The sequence below is a fragment of the Apus apus genome, chromosome 7, assembly GCF_020740795.1.
Source record: "Apus apus isolate bApuApu2 chromosome 7, bApuApu2.pri.cur, whole genome shotgun sequence".
Lineage (NCBI taxonomy): Eukaryota > Metazoa > Chordata > Aves > Apodiformes > Apodidae > Apus > Apus apus.
Window position 1 is genome coordinate 7,227,246 of NC_067288.1, and position 22,161 is coordinate 7,249,406.

The 22,161-nt window shown below is 52.7% G+C and overlaps 2 protein-coding genes across 3 annotated transcripts; one reads left to right on the forward strand and one right to left on the reverse strand.

Annotated features, from left to right (window-relative positions):
• Positions 1–1,788: 1,788 nt before the first annotated feature.
• On the forward strand, positions 1,789–13,394 carry LOC127386869 (regulator of G-protein signaling 5-like). Its single transcript, XM_051624527.1, has 5 exons — positions 1,789–1,911; positions 6,807–6,917; positions 8,682–8,743; positions 8,874–9,040; positions 9,559–13,394. The coding sequence occupies exons 1-5, from the start codon at positions 1,868–1,870 to the stop codon at positions 9,718–9,720; spliced, it is 546 nt and encodes a 181-aa protein (XP_051480487.1). The 5' UTR covers positions 1,789–1,867; the 3' UTR covers positions 9,721–13,394.
• A 564-nt stretch (positions 13,395–13,958) lies between these two features.
• On the reverse strand, positions 13,959–21,591 carry RGS4 (regulator of G protein signaling 4). 2 transcript variants are annotated; one of them, XM_051624522.1, is made up of 5 exons: positions 21,267–21,591; positions 18,398–18,502; positions 17,351–17,412; positions 16,428–16,594; positions 13,959–15,891 (listed from the first exon to the last, which is right to left on the reverse strand). In XM_051624522.1, exons 1-5 carry the CDS (start codon positions 21,464–21,466, stop codon positions 15,640–15,642), a joined length of 786 nt encoding a protein of 261 aa, XP_051480482.1. In that variant the 5' UTR covers positions 21,467–21,591; the 3' UTR covers positions 13,959–15,639. The 2 variants fall into 2 exon arrangements, with proteins under 2 accessions (XP_051480482.1, XP_051480483.1); XM_051624523.1 differs by lacking the exon at positions 21,267–21,591 and adding an exon at positions 20,944–21,215.
• Between the last annotated feature and the right edge of the window lie 570 nt (positions 21,592–22,161).

Genomic DNA, 22,161 nt, shown 5'->3' on the forward strand with positions numbered 1-22,161 from the left:
GGAAACGCAGGAGCCATTTGCTGCATAAACCCAGAACAGCAAGAGATAGGATTGCAATGCAGGTCCAGAGTCCATTCAGGAGCCAGAGCCAGGCACACCTCTAACACCTCTCAGAGGAGGAAGTGGGACCTGGGCTGGGCTTAAATGTAGCCCTGGGCTGAGGGGACAGGTGGGACTGGTTGGGGCAATTAAAGCCATTAGTGCCCCCAGAAGCTGGACAGCCAAATTGGGAGCAAGGTCTCATATTCCCAGCTTTGAGCTGTAGATGTTAAACAAAACACTTAGATGCACATTTTCAAGGTCACCCAGGCAGCTGAGGTTGGGGTACAAGCAGGTGGCAGATTTCCAGGGTGAACCCTGAGCCTACACTCTGGGCAGGATGCCAAGGGGATGCCCTGGCTGAGCTAGAGCAGAAGGTGGAGGCAGAATGGAGCCACACACTCTCAGTGGGCCTGTGCTGGAGCAGGTGTAATGGCACAGGCACTGGTGTGGGGGCAAAGGCCCATGTTGCTGTCAGTCCTGCTACACACCCTGCAAAAGAGTTGGCACCGAGGCCCCCAGAGCCACCCTGTGTGTGTCTGAGGGTTTTCTCCTTGTACTGGCTCTAGTCTGGCAGTGCAGACCTGTGATGAGCAGTGCCCCAGGTGTCCATGTTAGGGATGGGCTGTCACATCCCAGCTGGAAGCCAGGAAGGGAAGAAAACTCCTGGAATGGCTGCAGTTACCCTCTCTGCTCTGGGCACCACCAGGCAGTGTCAGGAGTGGCCCCCCTGCAGGTGCTGCCTGCAGCTGTGGGGAGCCACAGCTTTGGCTACAGGGCCCCCCGGAGCCAGGGTATCCCAGTCTTTGCCTCTCAGCAGGCAGCCTGTTTCTGGAGCTGCGTCTCTGCTGGGCCTGGGTGCCTGGCTGAGGCTGGGAGGACGTCAAGCCACAGATGTCACCATCACAGAGAGGCACCAGCTCTGCGATTGCAGGGTTTTGTGCAGCAAACAAACACATCTCACCCGAGCAAACAGAAACTCTGCAGTGCTGTGCAGCACCCAAGCTGCAGGTGAGCCAGGGGCTGCGTCCTGGTGGGGCAGAAACGGGGCAGAGTCATGCAGGGGGAGGCAGAGACCAGTCCCTGCTCAGGCCCCTCATCCCACATCAAGAGCAGCTCTGGGCTCTGGCGTGTGTTTTACTGCTGTGGAGGGGGATGGAAAAAGGGTCTAAATTTTCCGTTTAACAGAATTCTGGGTGGGAATCCTTTTGGGCCTCATCAAAGTGTCACTATCAGATAAAACTGGAACCTTTGCTATGATTAAAAGATTATTATTTTTTAAAGCTTACATTAAAATGAGTTTGTTCTGGAACAACAGTCACTCTTCCTCACCAGCCAGTAACCACTGTGGAAGCTGTGGATATTTTGACATCAGCCACAGCCTTTACATCAACAGCAAGTCTTCTGCTAAGCACTTCTCTATTTTATGAAAGTGATATTTTAAATTGAAAAAAACCCTCACCTGAATGAAGCATTTCTGCCTGCTTCTTCTAAATACTGACCAAGAGCCTGATATATCATTCAGAAGAAACCCTGTGGGCTTCCTGGAGCCCTCTCAACAGCAGCTTGGCTCTTCCTGATCTCACCGCAGAAAACCCACATTTTCTGCCCCCCTTGAGAGCCTAGAGATGAGAAAACAAAAGGCAGAAGCTGCCGGGCCCAGCTGCGGCGGGACAGACAGCATTGGTTATGGGGCTGGCAGGGCTCCAGCTCCCGGCGCTATATAGGAGGGAGAGGGGGGAGCTGGGCTGCAGAAGGAGCTGTTGCTGCCTGCTTGAGCCATTGCTCACTCTCTTCTCGTGGCTGAGGAAAACCACAGCCTGCCAAGATGTGCAAAGGACTAGCAGCGCTGCCCCACACGTGCCTGGAGAGGTGAGAGTGGCCAGGCTGTGCGGGGATGGTGGGGGGCTGCCTCCCCACGGGCTCTGCCAGGGGTGGCTGGGGACAGGGAGGCTTTTCCTCCGGCACATCCCCATGGTGGACACCTCTTGTGGGCACGGGGATAGCCCAGCTCTGAACTGGGAGGGAAGGGAGGCTTGCTGGAGGGGTTCAGCGGGGTGCAGCGAGTGGTGGGACCCTCAGGCAGGTAGTTGAGGATCCAGTCTCAAAGTTCCCTCTGGTTTGGGAACCTCTCTGCTGGGGAAGTCTGGGCTGCCCCAAACCTACCCCTCAACCTCAGCTGCTGCCCTGTACAGACCTGAAGCGGGAGAACATAGTCCTGAGACTTGAATATTTGCAAAACATGAGGGGGAGGAAAAGAACAGGAAAGCGGTTGCATTTCTGAGGCAAAACCAACCCTGGCTCCAAGGTGCCTCAAAATCCCCTTTAACATCCTGTGTCTGCCCTGCACACAGATTAGCCAGCCCTAGCCCCTCTCAGGAGGCTTGGCTCTGTGCAGAGCACCCACTGCCCTGCTTGTGGCATCCATCCTCATCCTCATCTTCACTCCCCTCCATCCCAGCACCTGGAGGTGCTGGTGCTTTCCAGGCTGCTCCCACCCCCTGGGATCCCAGACAGGGTCCAGTCCCCAGCCCTTTTCATGCTGATCAAAACCTGCCCTCTGCTCCCCTTCTGTGGCATTGGAGGGGTTTTGGAGGGGGTGTAGGGAGAAGCCGAGGTGCAAGGGAGGCCACCACACGAGGCTGGGGTCTCCCTGCACAGCAGGACGCTCGATCCTTCACCTAAGGTGGGAACTCGGTAAAAGGCTTTACTCATGAATTACCCAGCAAGGATTTCCTCACAGCTGCAAGTGTACAAAAAGCTGTTTTTTAGCTGAGAGTGAGGGTGGCATTTGCTGTCCTGGGGGGAGCTCAAGAGAAGTCCCGCTTTGTTGGCTGAAGCTGTGCTGCTGAGGGCTGATGCTGCTGCCCAAAATCCAGGGGAATGCCCGTCACAGGCACGGGCAGGAGCATGGGCCTGTGACATTGTCTTTGTTTCAAACATGCCTTTTGGCCATCCTTGTGGCCCCATGCTCACATTATTTGGTCTCCCGCAGCCTCCTGGACCTTGCGCATCTGAGCAGCGCTCTTCCAGAGGTGGTTGATCCACACATTTCTGTTCTGCTGTCATCTTTGCCATCACTCTTCCACTACTTTCTAATACTAAACTAGTTTTTTTCCCCACTGCTGCTGTGCTGATGCTTTCCTTGGCCTCTGTTAATGCCCTCAAATCCTCACTCCTGAAGGCAGCTTGCCTTACACTTTTATACACAGAGTCAGGACTGGATTTGTCCTGCGTGCATCATTCTGTTTTCCTCTGTGAGGAATTTCAAGAGCTGTTTCATTGCCAGTCTTATGAGACCCTCTTGCAATTCCTCACAGCTGGTCCCCCAGTGCTGTGCCTGGGCAGCACAATATCTGCTGCTTGGCCCTTCTCCCCACACATCTGATATGTTTAACAGCATGGTCCCAGCCCACGTTCCCCTGTGACCATCCCACAGAGGAAAACACACCACATACTCTATGCGCTGGTTCCTACTTTTCCCATGTCATCCCTGAGATGACCTTTCTCCCTGCAGCTGCCTGGGGTCTGGAAAGCCCCTCCAAGGTCTGCTGCAGACCCAAGTGGTTGGTACCCCTGACTCTCGCCAAGGCATGTGCTTACTGGGCTCTTCAGAGGGGGCTGATAGGTTTGAAGGAATCTCTTCCTACTGCCAGAGCTGCACTGACTCCTCTCCAATAGACCATATTTGTCCATGTGTCCACCAGGGCTGTCTGATACAGCTGCTGCTGACATGCATGCACAGTACCACACTTACAGCTTTATGGCTCCTTGAATCCCCCTTGGAGCCCTTTTCCTCTCAAGGGACATTCCCTCTGGCACCTCCTTGCCCTTGGGCACAGCAGCAGCTTTAGCTTTCAGCTACAGCTTTAATTTCTTCGAGCTTTTTTTTTGTTTGTTTTGTTTTGTTTTTAAAGTTGGAGCCTCTCCTGGCCCTCCCCAGCAGCCTTCTTGCTCTTGATGTGTTTGACAGAGCCCATATTTTCTTTTAACGCTTCTTGGAAGTTGTTTCTCAGACTTTTTCTTGGCTTGCTCCTGTATGTTCTCACACTTAACCTTCCACAGTTTATGGTCATCTTGCTTTTTCTCACTCAGACATAGCCAGGGGGCGGGTTTTGAATGATGACTTTTTGTTTATAACTGCCTTTTTTACCCTGCTGTTAAGCCTTTGCTGAAGTCTTGCTTGAAAGCTTGTCTGCTGGAGGACGCCAGAACGATGTCTTTAAATAGTCTTCCCCTCCCACCAGCCTGCAAGCTCTCAGCCTTTTTGGCTCTCCTTACTTGCTTCCTTTCAACAAGCTTCCTCAACTCTGCGGGCTCCCCACACTTCACTGAGGCCCCACGGCCAAGGACTTGCTTGAGGTGGGGAGGTTCTTGGTGCTGTCCCCACACCAGAACCTGCAGGGCTTCAGCAAGGTGGGCAGCTGGTGGTGATCCATCAACAACCCCACAGGGCAGAGCAGGGATGGAGCCACCCAAGGAGCCCTGTTGGGAGCAGCAGGTGTGGGGCTGCGGTATAGGTCCAACATCCATCCAGACCAAGCTGGGGAGAAGCAAAAGGAGAGGTGGCCCCAGGGTTGAACTTAAATTGTGCCCCCAGCTGTGGGCTGGTGTGAGCCTCACCTGGGGCTGCTCAGGGCCATTAATGCCCATTAGTGCACTTTGAGCTTGACAGGTGGTGGTGGTAAGTCCCTGTCACAGGATGGGGATTGGACAGCAAGATTTTGAACCAGGTCTAATCGTGAAGACACTGTGAATTGCATCCAAATCTTGTGCATGTTTTGGCCTCATCCGGGTGGGGGGTCCCCAGGTCCTGCTTGGGCAGTGACAGAGTCCTGGTCCTGTCTTTCCACCTCATCAGGCTGTCCTGTTAGATTTGGATCTCAGTACCCGGGTTGCCAGCACAGCCCATGATTTCTCCCTGACTGTTTGGGGCCCCCTGGCATCCACCATCCTCACTTCAGAGGCAAGTGAGCCCCTTCCCTCTTCCTCTTCATTTCTGCTCCTGCCAAATAAAACCCCCACGATGGAGTGCATGGTCTGATTGCCTGGAAGAGACTGTCCCTGGCTGTGGCCCCTTGTTCCCTTCACCCACTCCTCCTTGCTGCAGTTGTGCCACCCATGGGGGTCAGGGCTGTGCCATGGGGACCCTGCACAGTGGTGTCAGCCCAGGAGCACCTGAGGCTAGCAGGACATCCAGCCCCAGGCTCTGGGTGTCGGGAGCCAGCTCCTGCTTGGAGCATTCATCTGCACTTCTTTAGAGGGAGAGGGATGAAGGGTGCACAGCAGCATCCCTGTTCCAGAGACACCTCAGTGTGGGGAGCGTGGGGACCTCATCACCCTCTGCCTGAGGTCCTGGTCTTTCCAGGCAAGACCCAAGTTTTCTCAGAAGTGGGAACAACAGAAGCCATCCCTGGAGCAGCTGACATTTTCCATGCAAACAGCTGGGTTTCTGGCCCTGTGCTCCCTGTGCACCCCCGGCAGGCGCCGGGCTGCTGGCCCCTGCTGGCCCTGCTCCTGTGCCGGGGTGGCTGTGGGAGGTTGGTGGCTGCAGCAGAAGCAGGAGGCAGCTGGCAGGAGAGCAGAGCCCATGACAGGTTTCAGAAAGTCACCCATAGGGGCTGGCAGCTGGAAAACCAAAACACAGAGGGATTTTTTCATGGAGGGGAAAAAAAAAGGAAGGGATGGAAATGGAACAGCAGACATAGGCAGGAAGCAATCATCCACAGAGGGCTTGTGCAAATAAACAGCAGAGAGCAACCAACGAGCCATGGAGCTGCAGTCCAGCTCCCACAGCTGTGCCTGAAGCCCTTCTTCTCCTTCTTCCTGGGGAAGCAGCACCTAGGAGTCACCTGTCTGCAGGACCCTTTCTGTTGCAGACATAAGGCTCATATATAACTTAGGAGTGAGCAGAGAAACCGTGCACACTAGCAGGAAGTGTGGTGGGTTGCTGGCAGCAGGCGTTGTTGGTGGTCCCCGAGACAGCAAAAGAAAAATAATTTAATCTTAATAGAAGTGCCTAGAAAGGAGGAAGCCCCCAGCCGTGACTGCTTGGGAAGGTCAGGGGTGGGCACAGAGCACACCAAGGAGAGTTTCACCCTGACTTTGGCAAGTACAGAGATACTTGCTAACGTGCATCCCCTGGGACAGGGAGGGTTTGGCTGCGCGGTGCAAGGGTGCTCAGCATGGAGCGCTCGGCTCGGGGGCTGCACCCTGCGTCGCTGGAGGCAGAGACAGCCACCTCACATTACTCAGGGAACACGATGAGGATAGTTTCCTGCTCCCTGTGGCTGCAGACCAGGACGGGGGGCCGGCACCGTGCTCTGGAGGTATAGCCGGGCTGGTGAATGTGATGTGGGATGGGGCTCAGTGTGAGGCAGGCACCGCTGTGCAGCCCAGCACAGCACCCAGGGAGCTCTTCCATCTCCTCACCAGCATTTCCTCAGGGCACATCACTATAGAAACTGGGTGCTGCACACACATCCCATAATTCATCCTCAGAGCAACACACCAGCTCTGCTGATACAATTATCCCAGCCACAGATGGGGACAAAACAAAGAGATAGAGATCAAGAACTGCCGGTGATTCTGAGTGCCCAATTTTAGATGCCTCAGTCAGACGCCTTTACAGCATTAAGGTCCATTTGTCTGTGTGTAATTAATTACATAGCTTTTTACCTCACTGGTGACCACGCCAGCGTCTGTGCTGGCACAGGGCAGGAGACCATCCCTCTGCCTGACCAACCTTTGCTTCTCCCCTCCCACAGGGCCAAGGAGATCAAAACCAAGCTGGGCACACTGCTCCAGAAGCCCGACTCAGCCATTGACTTCATTATCCTCCACCCAGAGAAGCCGGAGAAGCCTCCCAAGGCCCAGAAGTGAGTACAGTGCCAGGGCAGGCTGTGCTGGCACCCGTGCCCAGCTGGAAGGGTACAAGCCCTTTTGGGATGCAGAGGAGCTGAAACCCCTGCTTTGGGATGCAGGGTGGGCACAGAAGGCTTTACATGGGCAGCAGCTTGTGGCAAACTCTTTGTGACCCACCAGCTTGGTGCTGACTCTGAGGGTAACATCAGGGCAGCATGAGACATGTCAGGCAATACAGGTTTATAGAAACCAGATTTCTCACAGAAACTTAATTTACATTTGATGAGATTTCATATTATTTGATAAAGGTTTTGCCAGGGGCATCCAACACTTGAACTCCTCTGAGTCACCTACCTCAGCCCACAGGTGCCAGCCTTGCACAGCTTGGTGGCTTCAGGGGGCAGCGTGTCCCTGAGCTCGGTGCACGGTCCTACAGCACAATGCCTGGCTCTAGGCAGCTCCATGGAGATGGTACCTTCCCACCTTGCTCTCCTGAGCCTCTGCTCTCCACCACTGAGCTGGTTTAATGACAAAGCAAAACAGAGGAGAAGTCAGGCTGATGGTGTGTGCTGCAGGATCAGCAGTTACAAGGAGGCAAAATAAACCTTTAGAAAAAATGATCATTGACAGCAAGTGCAATTGTCAGTCAGGGTTCAGAAAGGGAATGACCAGAGCCCCCATCATGGTCTTTACTGATGGGCACTGACAGTTTGATGACAAGTGAGGGCTGGATGTCCAACCTGAGCAAGTCTTGCACTTCTGCTGTTCTCCTCTCCCCCTGGAGCCACCTGGGCAGAGCAGTCTGGGTGGGAGCACCTGTGCTTCCACCAGACCCACCAGTAAAGCACCCAGGACCGACAGGTTGTCCTGCCTGCTGCTCCCTCCCCGTTCCCAGAGATGCTCCACTCACCCAGAGCATTTCACGTGTGTCTGCGACTGCAAAACACGGCTGGGAGCAGGGATGCCCGGTCTGCAGCGAGACCCGGGCGTGGGGAGGGCTCGGCTTCCCCCCCGGCACCGGGCACCGGCCACGGTGGGCAGCAGGGAGGGAACCCTCTGCTCCCGGGGCTTAAATAAAACCCCAAACCACAAGCAAATATCCCCACAACTCTTTTCTGTCACGTAATGAGCATTGTATTGAGAAAGAAAAAGAAATAATAAAAGAAGAAGAGGAAAAGCCCCGCACAGGTAAAACCCTGAAGGTTTCACTGCGCGGGGGGGGGAGAGGAAGGGAGAGGAGGGCAAAGTCCTGTTCCCGCGGGGCGTGGGAACGGGGCGGGCGGCCGCGGGAGTGCAGGGGTGCTGACCCCAACTCGGCAGCGCAGCGGGGGAAGGAGCCGGCCCCTCCGCCCTCGCGTTCCGGCGAGGAGCATCCTTTCCCACCCCAGCGGGAAAACACAGGGATGCTTCCCGGCTGCCTGCAGAGCCCCGCTCCGCCCTCCCGTGCACGGGGGCTGGGGTAAGGAGGGGCCCCGCGGCTGCAGAGGGGGGCCCCTCGCTTTGGGATTCAGTCATGGATCTGCTCAAACACGGGGGGATTTGCCCACCCAGCCCCATCCTCACCTTCCCTGGCACTGGGCTCTCCACCGGAGGAGGCTGCTCATGGTGACGTGCAGCCGCATCCCCACTGCCCGGCCATTGCCCCCACTCTGCAACAGTCTCCACAGCTTGTTACTTCTTCCCCCCCCCATTTTTAAAGGAGTCCCTTAAAAACCTGAACCCCGGACTGGGGCTGTGGGGTAAGCGTGGACCACCTGGGCTTTCTTTAATCCCTTCAGGCCATCACTGGAGGAGGCTCTGCAGTGGCGAGACTCCCTGGAGAAGCTCCTGCAAAACCCCTGTAAGTTCACATCCCCCTGTGGTCACATGCCCCCATCCCATGTTCACTCCTGGTGCTTAGCAAGGGCTCAGCCCCCTCGGGGACCCCCAGTGCTCAGTGAGTGCTTCCCCCCCCTGCCCCTTCCCCCCAGACGGGCTCGCCAGCTTCCGCAGCTTCCTGCGCTCCGAGTTCAGTGAGGAGAATGCTGAGTTTTGGGTGGCCTGTGAGGAGTACAAGAAAACCAAGTCACCTGAGAAGATGGTGGAGAAGGCCAAAAAGATCTACGAGGAGTTCATTCAGACCGAGGCACCCAAAGAGGTCAGTGATGGCAGGGCAGGAGATAGTACTGGGGGGGTTGCGGCCTCTGCCCTGGTGACCTCTGTACCAGAGGAGAGGGATGGCTGCAGGGCACCATGGACTATGGCTGAGGAGCTCAGGGAGCTGTGCCCTTAGCAAAGGGCAGTTGCATCCCCACAGGCTGCACTTCTACTCTTCACAGCCCTGGTGCCCCTCTTTCCATGCTCAGCATCTGCTGGGCTGCCTCTTGCCACAGGCACCTTCAGCACTTGTCTGTTCACCTCTCCCCGCAGAGAGTTTAAATTAATCATAAGGGAATGACAGCTTATGTAAACCTCCCCCTGGAGGTAGATTTGCTGCAGGATAGACCTCATCCTTACAGATTTGCCACCAACAGTTCCCCCAGATAAGTGAACCTGCTTCAGTCCCTCTTCCTAACCTTTGAGGGGTTGGTGGTGGGACAGAGCAGGTGAAGGGAGATGCCATCACCCACCCATCGCAAAGCCAAGGTCTCCATCTCTCTTACACTCCTGTCACAGGTGAACATTGACCACTTCACCAAAGCCGTGACCATGAAAAACCTGGTGGAGCCATCGCTGAGCAGTTTTGACATGGCCCAGAAGAGGATCTTTGCCCTGATGGAGAAAGACTCCCTGCCCAGATTTGTGCGGTCGGAGTTTTATCAGGAGTTAATCAAGTAGCAACGCGGCAGGGCTGGGCGAGGCGCTCCCTGCGGGTGATCCCACTGCTTCTGTCTAAACACCTGCCCCTTCTCCTGCAGCTGCTTTGCTTTCTTGATACCACCCTAGAAGAGCACCCAGGGGCATTGCTAAACATCTCCCTCTGTGCTTTGGACTGTCAGATATCCTGGTGTTTCCTCTCTTACAGTCTCTTCCCTCTCACACACAAGACCAATTAGCAGAAACCCCTGGTGGTCCTCCCTGGGTCTGGGACCCAGAAGGGCAGTGGAGCCTCAGCCCTGCAGTGGCCAGGAGTCCCTCAGGCAGCCAGTGTGTCCCTGACATTGTGGGGCTCAGCTTTAGCTTGGCCCAGGCTTCCTGGGGCAGTGCTGGGGCTGCACAGGGCACCCTACGGGCACTGCCCTCCCCAGCCAAGCCCAGCATTCCAGCAGCCCCAGTGTGCAGGTGGGCATGTCCACTGTGGTGTCAGCATCAGCTTGCCTCCAGAAGGCAGGCACAGTGAGAGATGGATGGCAGGGACAGTTGGATGGCAGAGGTGGCTCTACAGCAGTGACAGCAGGGTTGGAGGCTGCAGGGTGCACCTGGCTGGCAGGAGGGGTGGGCAGCCCTGAGACAGCCTGTTTGCTTCACACTAAAAACAGTAAAGAGGATCAAGCACGATCTGCCTGTTCAAAACACCGGGACTGTTTAGCAACCCAGACTTCCCACTCACTCCGACCCCTTGCACGATGCCATGAGCTCACAGCCCCAGCCTGTGCCCACGCCCCCCGTGCAGCCCCCGCAGCCCTGCAGCCTGGCCACCCCTCAGATCCCAGCTGCAGTGGTCACAGCAGCTGTTCCCTGCTCCAGTTGCTTCTCTCTGCAGTAGGCACACCAAAGTGATACTTCTGCACAAACCCAATTGAGGGGCATCGATTAGAGGAGGGAGGAAAAAATCATGCTGGGGGAGAAAAAGCTGCTAATTGCAACTGTTCAGATCCAATTAAAAAAACAAACAAACAAACCAAAACCAACAACAAAACACCAACAAACCCAAAACACTATTGGAAAATAAAAAATAAACCCCTGCCTGCTTGAAGAGATGGCAAACTGCTGAGTTTGTGTAGGCTACATCTCTCTCTCCTGTCTCCTCCCCTCTGCCTAGGACATGTGTTTCCATAAGGCTGTCTCTTAAAAAGTCCAACTCTTTTCAAATGAACCTAAGCCAGCCCACTGTTCCCTAGCAGAAGAAATCACACCTGAGGATGGGACAAGGGCAAATGTGAAAGGCAGCCAGGGTCTCAAGTCAGCCTCGAGGCAACTGCGATGAACACCTGCTCTGTTTCATCCCTGGGGTGGTTTCCTGGAGCAGCACCCACAGACCTGTGTCTTCAACATGCTGCGGGAATGGATTTGCCCAGCCAGCAACCCAGCAGATGTGGGTGAAATGACAAGTGACTGTTCTCCCAGCAGGCATCTTGGGCCAGCCACGCTCCTTCAGGCTGCTCAACCTCAGCTGCAAGTCATGAGATTCCATGCAAAACACAGTAACATAAACAACGGGTTTGCCAGCCTCTTAAAGACTTTCAAAACCTGATCAAAACCTCACCAGCCCCAAATATTTACATGGTGTCACTATGGTGATGAAGAAAAATACATCCCAATCTGTAGGAAGTGGGCTGCATTCTCCAGGCAGGGATGGGGAGACAGGGGAAGGATGGAGGTCATCACAAACGTGACTTTTTTTTCTTTTCCTGTGGAGCAAATGGCCTGAGAAGGTCGGTGCTGGAGCAGCAGTGGGTGATGTTTGCTGGGCATTCTCCCTGGGTGAGCACAGCCGGTGGCTTCGGTGTCCCTGAAAAGCTGTTAGGGAGCCCACGAGCCTTAGGGAGGAGAGTCCTGTTGAAAGGGGGCAGGATCCCCCAGCAGCACCCGCTGCCCAAAGCTGATGGGCAACACAAGGGAGGCAGGAGCAGGGCTGGGCATGGGAGGGGGGCTTGGCCATCCCTTCTGCCACAGGGGGCTCCCACCGCCTCAGCCCCCACGTGCTCCGGGCTTCCCCCTGGTGTCTCCATGAACTGGTGTCAGAACAAGTGGGTTCAGCATGTTCAAGCTCCCTATTTGGAGTGTGACTCATAGAAATGCAAAATGAAAGAGGCTTCCCTTCAGAAAGACCCAGATCTTTCATTTTTACTTAATCCTTTGGCAGCTGTTTCCAGATACCCTCTCACATTTCACAGTTAAAGCCAAACATGGATGCCATAGAAGTCTGGATGCTGCTGGAACCTGAGATGTCATGAGCTGCAACAGCAACATGTGGGACAGGGAGAAGGTGTCTGGGTATGTATGTGCTTAAAAGAAAGGCGGAGGCTGGATTCAGGAGAGATGAAACAGCTCTATTGGAAATCCCTCCCCAGCTTGATTTCTGCTAAAATGTTGGAAGCCTACTTCAGGGGGTGATGGAACAGGTGACAGTGAGCTACTGGGTGGCGATAAAATGTGGCCCCTGAAGCATTCTGGAGCTCTTGGGAAGTGTGTTTGTGTAGAAGGGTCATTTGGCTAATTAGTCGGGCAGGCTCACCCCAGAAAGGCAGCAATGCCTGTACCCACCCCAAGGCCAAGAGATATTTACTGTCAGGCTGATACCAACCATCATATTTCTGGTACGAAATACTTCATTTATTTTATCACTTTTGCTCTCATGAAATTTGGCATAGGTATGAGCACTATACACACAACAATGTACATCTGTATCCCTATGGTCATATATAAGTATATACACACACACACACATATATATGTAGTTGTAACGTGAGCATCTAGATCCTCAGTGGGTCAGAGAGTCACAAAGCAGAGTTTCTGGATGTTGTGCTTGGGGTCCTTCACAGAGATGCACGTGTGTGGGTTTAGTGCAGTCCCAGATCCTGCTGAGGGAATCCTTGGCCATCCACCAGAGTGAACATGAAGGTGCAGCTTCCAAAACAGCCTCTGAAATCACCTTGTGCTCATGGCTGCTGAGTGCCTGCAGCCCCAGCGTGTCCTAGCACCTGAGCCAGCACAGGGGGCAGCTCTCATGGTCTCCAAGGGACCCCAATCCCTGCCGTGGGGCAAGGCAACCCCATGCTGCAGTGAGGGTCCCTGGGCACCAGGCGCTGCCCCCGTGCCTCCCTGGTGCCCACTCACCACCACGGGACACACAGAAGAGGGCTCCTTGCAGCTGCATCATTCAGACTAATGCCAGAGGATAATTTTCTGGTGTTTTCTGGTTACTTCAGTGACCTGGACCCTAGCACTTCACCAGCTGTGGTGTGAATCACACAGCTCTCCCCCCCATGCCAAGGGAGGGCTCTGCCACTGCTGCCCTGGGAACTGCCAAAGCCTGTGAGTCAGTGGCAGGAGTTGCCCCCTGCCCACATGGGGATGAAGGTGTCTCAGGACTCTCACCCAGACTCCTCCCAGTTCTTGGTCACTCCCTGGAGGGTGCCAAATGCTGTGGCCAAGGTCTTAAGCAAGGTTGGGAGAGGGGATTGGCTCTTCACACCAGCAAGCAGCAGGTTTTCTGTCTGATGTTCTCCATGTGTTTTCCAGTAGAGACCTTCATGCAGGGCTGTGGTGTGCACCGAGGAACTGGTTGTGTCAACTCATATTTATGTACCACTCAGTAATCCACACATAAACATGTATTTCTGCTACCACTTTGATGGACTGTTCATTTTGTCTCTTTACACTGAAGGGGCAGCATTTCCTTACCCTCCAAAGGGTACTCCCAGAACCTATGCCCAAAAGCCCTGGCATGACCAAAGGCCTCTGAAAGCTTCTGTTGCAACAGATGTGGTGGTTTCTCAGGAAACTGCACAAGGAATAAAAAGATGGCCTCCAGCTCTGCTTGCCCCCATCCACGCTGCAGTCAGGCAGCAGCTCTGCACTTGCTCCCCTGGAGCTCTGGGTGGGAAAGCATTTGCAGTGAGGAGGTTGCTCCTTTACATTCCCATCTCCAAGGCTGTTGAGGGGGGCTCATGCTCAGCCCAGCCCTCGGTGAGACGGGTGGTCCCTGAGGTCACTGTCAGGCACAGCATGGACCCCCAAAAGCCCAGCATCCCACAGGCTCACTGTCCCAAGGGTATCTGAAGGATATAGTGGCTGTTTCTTTCCATAATTTAAAACAACCTCTGAGTGAAGCCATCTGAAAATGGCTTTTTAGAGTAACCTTGACCAGTGAGTTGCATCTCCACTCTTTTTCTTTGGTTCACACAGTGGCCTTTTAGAAGTTACTAATGCAAACATTTTTATTTAGAATGTATCCATTGTTATTTAAATATCAATACAGTTTTGGCAATAGTTATCAAGAATTCCCAGTACCAGGGGAAAATAAAACATAGCCACATGCTTGGCCATGTTCAGAGCATTAGCAAGCCTCTCTATGTCTTAGCTGAACATGCAGGGGTGGTATGTGTCAGTACAACCTAATAAATAAAAAATAAAGCACATGTTGAAAGAGATGCTTCTCTGTGGGCCTGGATGTGCCTACTGGAGAACCACAGCCTCCTCCTGCCATGTCAAAACCCTGGTGTGAGAACTGTTGTCTGGACAGGGATGCAGAGCAAAGAATGCATGGTTGTCAGAGTAGCAATATCTGACTAAGAGGAGACCAAGGGTTGGGGGACAGAGTCACCAACAGCCGCTGGACTGCTCAGAGGAAGCAGTCCCAACTGCTGGTTGGTGATGCTGGTCAGTACTGCAGCCCAGGACAGCAAGCCCTGCATCCATTCCTTGTGCCTACAACTGCAGGTCAGTGTCAGTCTCAAAGGCCCTGATAAAGGCCATGTCTAACTGCAATGATTAAAAAGTAATTTGCCTTCTGGCAAAGCCCAGCAGCAGCAGTAGAGACTGACAAAGTCCTCCTACTATCTTCAGGAAACAAGTGAGTCATGCTACCACTGAATTAAAAACTCCTATACATAACTTTTTTTTTTTTTTTTTTTTTAAAAGACATTTTCAAGTACTTCCAGGCGGGGTTTGTCCTCCCCAGCTGTTGTGGTAGTGGTCCTATTCTGTCACAAATTGCTCCACACAAGCCAAGGCAGGCAAACCTGAATTGAGATGGCACTCCCAGGGTTAGTGATGCACACCTGTCAGTCTGGAAGGGGAAGAACTTTGTTCTGTTCTGCTCAGCTATGAGAGCATGAAGGACACAATAATCTATTAAATAATGAGCCTTCCCCAAAATAATAGCTCTGTACAGTCCTAGGAAAGATCCTTGGCCAGCATAAACTAGATGCAAAGAGAGAGAAGGGGTCAGAGGAGAGAGCTGCCCTGTGGTTGTGCCTGTGGTGATCGAGGGAGGCTGTCTGAGAAGTCTTGGTCTCCCTTCAAGAAAGAGCAGGAGCTCTTCTTAAGCCTGATGACTGTAACATGGCACAGCCTGAGTTCTGAGCAATACTGCTGAAAGCCTAGACATCTGAGAGCTATAAGAACAGCTAAGGACCAGAGCAAGTCCTTTTCATCTCAGCTTTTGCTGATTAGAAAGGGGAAGATCACAGTCCCCGACACTTCCCTTGGCTTCCTGTCCCCTGCCCCTTGCTAGGTTCACTCTGCAACATTGCAAGTCTGGTCCCTCGGTGGGTCATGCTGGGCCTGAGCACGTGCTCCCCCACCGCTCCTGGGCCCCCAGACACACAGTGGACACGCAGTGGTGGCACCCAGCTCTCATGTCAGACACAGACTCCAGGGCTCCTACACTGATGGAGTCAGAGGAGGGTTTGCTACACAAACTGAGCCTGGCTTGGGTTACAAATGCTGGCTGTTGCATGACATGGGATACAACTGGGACATTAGACATAAGACAGCTATTGGAGAGAGCTCTGTTGCTTCATGCCAATGAATGCTTTTGCTGCCCTATATTCCTGTGAGAGCACAGCCTGCTCCTGCCTTGCTGCAAGTTCAGGCACACTGAGAGATGACATTAGAGTTGCAGTCTAAGGTGTGAGTGTGGCTTCTTTTGGAGCTTTCAGGCCCACAGCCAGCACCGGGTGGGCTGACCAAGTCCAGGTAGTAGGGGGACTTGAGGAAACGGCGGTAAGAATCCTTTTCCATGAGGGTGAATATTTTTCTCTGAGCCTCATCGAAGCAGGACAGTGTAGGCTCCAGCATATTGTGGCTTGTCTTCTCCCGTGTGCATGAATCCAGGTTCACCTGTGGGCCAAAGGGATAGCATAAGTGCAATCTGTCCCAGAAGGGGCTAGCATACGTAAGGGAAAACCCACGTGCCTCTTCACTAAGTGTGCTTAAGCTGTCCTTAATAGGCAGTGGTCTGAAATGGCCATTGGGCACTCTGGAGCCTTGGCAGAACCTGTGCAGCTGGACACCAAAGCATCCCTGCTGCCAGATGAACTTTCAGGGGAGACTGACACATATTCCTCCAGGATGCAGCCAGCCAGGAAACTTGAGCAACTGCACAGGAGCAGCTGGGACACTGGGACACATAGTCCTGTTGGACTTCTCCCATTTGAAGGTGCACGTGGAATGGCCACATGGTTGCAACTAGACTCGCTTTCTTTCTATCCAAGTTTAATACAAAAGCAATAAAAATGAGAGCATTTCCTTGCTAACTAGCAGAGACACAGCACCCTTCAACTCCTGTGAAACTACCAACCTCTACTTTCCTGTGTTGCTGGCCTGGTTCAGAATTTAGGGTGGGACTTTGTCCAGTAAATGTTCTGTGCACATACCTCCTTTGTTGCCTGCACAGAGATGAATTCATCATAGATCTTTCTGGCCTTGGGGCTGAGCTTGGCTGGTGACTTGGTTTTCTTGTAGTCCTCACAACTGACCCAGAACTCAATGTTTTCCTCACTGTACTCCGATTTGAGAAAAGCACGGAAAGCAGCCAGTCCTCCTACAGATTTAGAGGAAAACCAGAACAAGTCAGAGTGTTGGTTCCTGGATAGTCGTACCTGTGAAACTCAGTGCCTCAGCAAACAGCAATTCTGGGCTCTCCTTCCCAGAGCTCAATGAGTGGCTCCCCTGGGGCTCACAGCAGGGGTGGCTGCCTGTCTCCACAGCAGTTGCTCATGCACTCCAAGGGAGGCTGGAATTCAGACAGGCCCCATGGGGATGTCACACGTGGGTCCTTAGCTGCCTGCTCCCACTGCAACCTTCAGTGGCTCAGCCAGGAAAACACAAGCAACTCATGCGTTCCCAGGAGGCCCCAGGGAGACAGCCAACACACGCTGCAGAGTCTCAGGCCATGGGAACAACACAAAGGAAACATCAAGGACATCATTGTAGCTGATGGGAAGACAATGTCTCCCATGGGCTCAGCTGCAGTTTCTTCACTTTTTGATTTTAACCCACTCTGAACCGTGTGCTGCAGTCTTGCCCTCCCCTTGTGCAAGGGCTAAACCAGTTGCCTTCACAAAACAAACAGGTCAGCAGTAGGTCAAAGCCTCACTCATAATATATATTTGGTTTATCCCTTGGATCTGACCACTAGAAGCCTTCACCACCCCTCCCAGAGACCTGTGTGGCTAAAGGAACTACTGTGCACTGTTAAGAGACATAACTCCCCACGCCCCCTTCAGTGACTGCTCAGTGCAGACATTTTGCAGGCAGCACTCTCAGCTGCTCTAACAGAAGGGCTCTCTTTACTTACTGTCATGGTGGATCAAGTTTTCCAAAGAAACTGCCCACTTTCTGACCTCCTCTTGGCTAACCCTAAAGGGAGACAAAGGGAGAAACACAGGAAAGATTTAAGGAGAGTACAGAAAGGACAAATTTGGTTTTTTGCTCAGCACCATAAGAAAAATCTCTTTCTCTGATTGTTGCAAGAGCATACACTTGAGAGACCAAGAAGAACATGTCTGCTTGCGTTAGCGAGATCTCTGGGGATCCCAGATCTAATATACAGAGATTCTGGTTTACAATCCCTGTCACCAGCCACGGGCTGGAAAGGAATTTTCCTGAAAAATGCTGGGGAGTTTGCGTTTCTTTTGTGACTGGCTGCATCCCTTGCTGGGACACTGACCTGGAATTGTTCTTACAGGTTGTATCAGTGACCTCAAAAGGGCTAACATCTTTAACCTGTCAGGGGAACAGTAAGTAGCTGTGTGGAAGAGAGAAGAGCATGGGAACTAGAAATAGATGGGGAATGTGGGAACACATCCTGCATTCATTCACCCTACTATACCAGAAAATCTTAGGGCTCATCTATTCCAGGAACTTACCCTGGCCTTTGGAGTCCTCCTTGGGAAGGACACCATCTACTTGCACCTCAGTGAGAGCAGTGATATTCCAGCAGGCTGCCCTCTCTGTTTTCTGTGGCAATAGCTCTGTGCAGCTCTGGGACTACTGCACAAATCCAGCTTAAAGAGACAGTGATGCTGGTTCTGCAACATGTCAGGTCACACTGGGGCTTGTGATGGCATTACTGCCTTAAGCAGGAGACTGCACAAAGCTTTCCATGTGCACGTGCGTATAAAATCACAGAAGTTGTGGCAAAAAAGGCCTCTAGTTCAACCTTCTTCAGGGAAAGGGTCTACCAATACCTGAGGACTATTGTCACTCTAGATTCACACACACAGGTGTTCAGAAGGTACTGGAAAGCAGCAGCAGAAATGCTAATGAAATTCAGCTCAGCAAAGGAGTAAATAGCATGTTGCAGCCAGCCTGGGCTTGACTACATGTCAGTATCAGCTCTTACCTCTGGCTTGAAGATATTTTCTCCTTCTTGCCCTGAGAAGAGCTGTAGTCACAGGACTCTGACTTCTGCAGCAAGAAGCCCAGACGATGCTTCATGTCTTTGGCACTGGAAGAAGCAATTCAAGAAAGAGATGAAGAGAACATGCTACAACTCCCCCTGCAGCCTCCTCACCTGCAGTGAGCCCACTCAGCATTACTCAGTGACTCTAATGCAGGTCACAGCAAGTGACTCCAGTGCTGACTTTCCACTCCTCACATCATGCACATTTCTGCCAGGTCATCAGCCCAGAGGCAGGGATGGCAAGGGGGGGGAAGGGGTAAGCTGCTGTTCTCCTACTGTTCATTTACAGTTAAAATCCCATGACAGAAAGGCATCTCTGGGCTGTGTCACTTTTTCCTTGAGCTGATTTGCCTGGCTGCCTCTGTCTGGTTCTTACACCCTCACCAATCCTTTTCTGCAGCCCTTGCCCTACCCCACCTCATCACCCAGCTACAGCAAGGCTGTGCCAGGACACCCCACTGATCAGCTGGTCGTGACACAGTGGGAAGTGGAGGAAGTGAAGGGCTTGGGGCAGGATGAAGGGGTGAGATCAGGGGGTGAGGCAGAAGCTTCATCACAACCAGCCCATGCTGACTGCAAGCTACTCCCTTGCTCCACAGCAAGCAAAGATGCATGCTTGATTTTGTTCTGCTTTTCAGCTTGCTTAGGACAATCATTGCCTAACAGCAGCATCTAGATATGCAGCTGGTATTGGCCTCAGCATCTCTCTGGATTTCCTTTCAGTTTAAGAACATGGGGCCAGGTAAATCTGTCCTGCTTGCTCAGAGGTGCAAGCCCTGGCCTGCCCCAGGGTGTAACGACAGCGTAAGCAGGAAATTCTTCTGCTCCTCAGATCAGAGCCTCGAAACGAGCAAGAGGTTGTGCCGCAGGGCTGAGCTCTGGTAGCTGCTCAGCATCCCAGCACTGCTCTTTGCTCCAGCCATGGACCTTGTCAGCAGTCCCAGCCATATCTTATCTCACTGCTTGCTTGTGCTTATAAACATTTCCCTAACAACTCCAGCACCAGGGTGAGAGGAAAGAAAGCTCATAGTTGTTTTAGAGTTGCATGTGACCAGGGCCAACACCCAGTCCCTGCCCAGGCAGACATTGGGTTGACTGTGCTGCCAGACTTGGGCTGCCTCCTGCTGCCATGTTACCTGTCCCAGAAGGAGAAGCTCAGGTCTGCAGGAAGGCAGCAGCAGCAAAGACACTGCTGCTAGCAGTGAGTCCTGCAGCTTTCTGGGAGAGAGGGATGTTTTTGGGAATCCTGGACAGAGGTGGTTAAGAGATGTGAACCTTTTTTTTCCTTTGCATTTTTTCAGAAGTTTTGGGTTCTCCCCCCACTTCAAACATTCCTGTAATTTGGGAGAGAGAGCATAAATATTTTTTCCTCACATTTGCAACACTTCCTTTCAAATCCATCATGAGGAAGGAGCTTTTTCTCCCAGATGGGAGCAGGCTGAGCCTCAGTTTGTATTTTCCCAACCCTCTCCCAGTGCACAGCCAAAAGGAAGCAGCCTCAGGAGTGCTCCTGAAGGCATGAGCAGCTAGAAACGTTAACACTGCACCATCAGAGACCAGTGCAAGTTCGCATGGGCTGGATGAGAAGGGAGTTTTGTGGGGCTGCTGCCATTCAGGGACGTGGGCCACTCTGCTGGGGGTCTCCAGGCCCTGTAGCACCTGAAAGAGAGTAACATCCCTCCAGACCACCTTGCAGGCATAGACACCCCCTCATGCTGGGCTGCGGGGCAGGCCATGCCACCAGGGTATGCCTGGGGGTGCACAGGCTCGGCTCTGCCGGTGCAGGGATGCTGCGGGTACCGCACACCAGGCACAGACAGACCCTGCCAAGGCAGGGGTGCAGCTCAGCCCACCCTCATCAGCACCACACCATGGATGGGGGTTTGGGCAGCCCCACAGCAGCCCCACAGGGCTGTGCACTGGGGGTACAGCCTGGCCTGGCCCCTCACCATCAGCACACAGCCAGGGGACATCGGCTGGCCCCACACCAGCTGGTGCAGCATCCAGATCCCTGGTGCTCTGGGCTGGCCCACATCCCTGCCCTGCCAGGCTGGGCTCCTGCATTTGGGATGCATTTTGGAGAACGACCATCAATATTTTTTTTTTAATATGCTGTCTGCCTTGCTTCCCCCTCAAAAAAATCAAGACAAGAAAATTCAGCAGAGAAAGAGGATTCAAAGGAGAAAAATGAATGCAAAGCTTGTGGCAGAATCAGATGACAGGAATATAAAAATATAACAATGCTAAAAGCTGCTTGTTTTGCTGATGGGAAGGATGGGTTTAGAGTTCCCACAGCTCAGTAAAAAAACCTTTATGCAATTCTGCTTCTGCCTACCAGAAAAAAGCCTGTAAGCAATCATTTGTATCTAATCTTACAGAAGAATCTGAGCTGAATCTGCCGTTTCTGCTTCAGACACAAAGTGGACTACATCAGCATATCTCCAGACTACCCAAACCATCAAGAGATGCTCAGAAATAAACAGTACCTTTTTAAGCAAGTGGCTGGCAGAGCAGCGAGTCCCTTGCACATCTTGCAACTGAGGTTGGTGCTGTATTCCAGGAAAAACAAGGCAGGAGGCGGCAGGGACTGCGTGCGGGTCCTTTGCTGTCTGCAGAGCTCGGTCTCCTCTCTGAGCCAGCTGGGCTGCCTTGGCTCTGCTTTATAGCCCAGCCCAGCCAGCCCAGCAGCACTCAGTGACCCAGTCAGGACTCAGCACAGCGGCAGCACCCGTCCCCTTTTTGCCCACCCAAGAAGAGGAGGGTGACGTCTAAGCCGAGACAAAGGAGTCAGTAGGACTGAAAACCTTACCAGAAATGAAGCCTGGTGTCTGGCTGCAGAGGTGGATTCTTCTGAAAGGGCGGAAAAAGCTTCAGGGGCTTTCCCTTTAATTGCAGACGGTGGGGTGGTGCAGATAAAAGCTGGAGATACTCAGATGGGCACAGACAGTAAAAAGGCTCAGAGAATAAATTCTGAGAAGTGAGATGAGCTTTGCCGGCTCCTTTGTTCATTTTCCCCTTCCCTTTAGAGCAACCTGGGGAAAACAAGGATCAAGCATTTTAAATAAAAATATTTCTGTATCCCCACCAAATGCAGAAACCAGAGCTTTAAGGAAGGAAGGATGTAAATTCACCAGAAACTACCCAGGCAGATGACACTGTCCTGTTTTTTTATAGAGGTGTGTGGGCATGTGCTTTTTGTGAAGCTAAAAAAATAGCTCCAAGAGGCATTATCACTGTTGGAATATAAAATATGGGTATGTGTTGGCACATACATTTGGGGACAGCTCATGTACACGTGTAGGAAAAAGAACAACAGAAGGTGGATAAAACAACTGCACTAGATAGATGGGTATCACTGCAATACCTTGTCCAGTTGCATTTGCCCATAATCAAAAGCCAGACCTTAGGATTTGGAACTCCCCAAGTCCCCAAGGAGCAATTATTTAATTAAAACAATAGGCATAACTGTGGCTGCCCAGAGAGAACTTTGTGACAGTGTTGAGGCTACACTGGGCTAAAGGATGAAGCCCAGATGTTTGGTGGTGAGTGGACTGTCTGGCTCTGCTGTAGTCCCAAGACAGAGCAGAATGACTCCAGCTACACCAGTTGTCCTCAGCCCATGGAGGGTCCGGAGAGAGAGAATTGGCTGATATTTATTGAGTTGTAGCTCAGCACAGCCTGTACCATCATTATAAAAGAGGAGA

Coding starts and splice junctions, on each gene's coding strand:
- LOC127386869 (XM_051624527.1), top strand. CDS start 1,868: ATGTGCAAAGGACTAGCAGCGCTGCCCCACACGTGCCTGGAGAG. Junction 1,912..6,806: donor CCCCACACGTGCCTGGAGAG/GTGAGAGTGGCC, acceptor CCCCTCCCACAG/GGCCAAGGAGATCAAAACCA. Junction 6,918..8,681: donor AAGCCTCCCAAGGCCCAGAA/GTGAGTACAGTG, acceptor TAATCCCTTCAG/GCCATCACTGGAGGAGGCTC.
- RGS4 (XM_051624522.1), bottom strand. CDS start 21,466: ATGAACAAAGGAGCCGGCAAAGCTCATCTCACTTCTCAGAATTTATTC. Junction 16,595..17,350: donor AAACTTGATCCACCATGACA/GTAAGTAAAGAG, acceptor CTAAATCTGTAG/GAGGACTGGCTGCTTTCCGT. Junction 15,892..16,427: donor CTGTGCAGGCAACAAAGGAG/GTATGTGCACAG, acceptor TTTGGCCCACAG/GTGAACCTGGATTCATGCAC.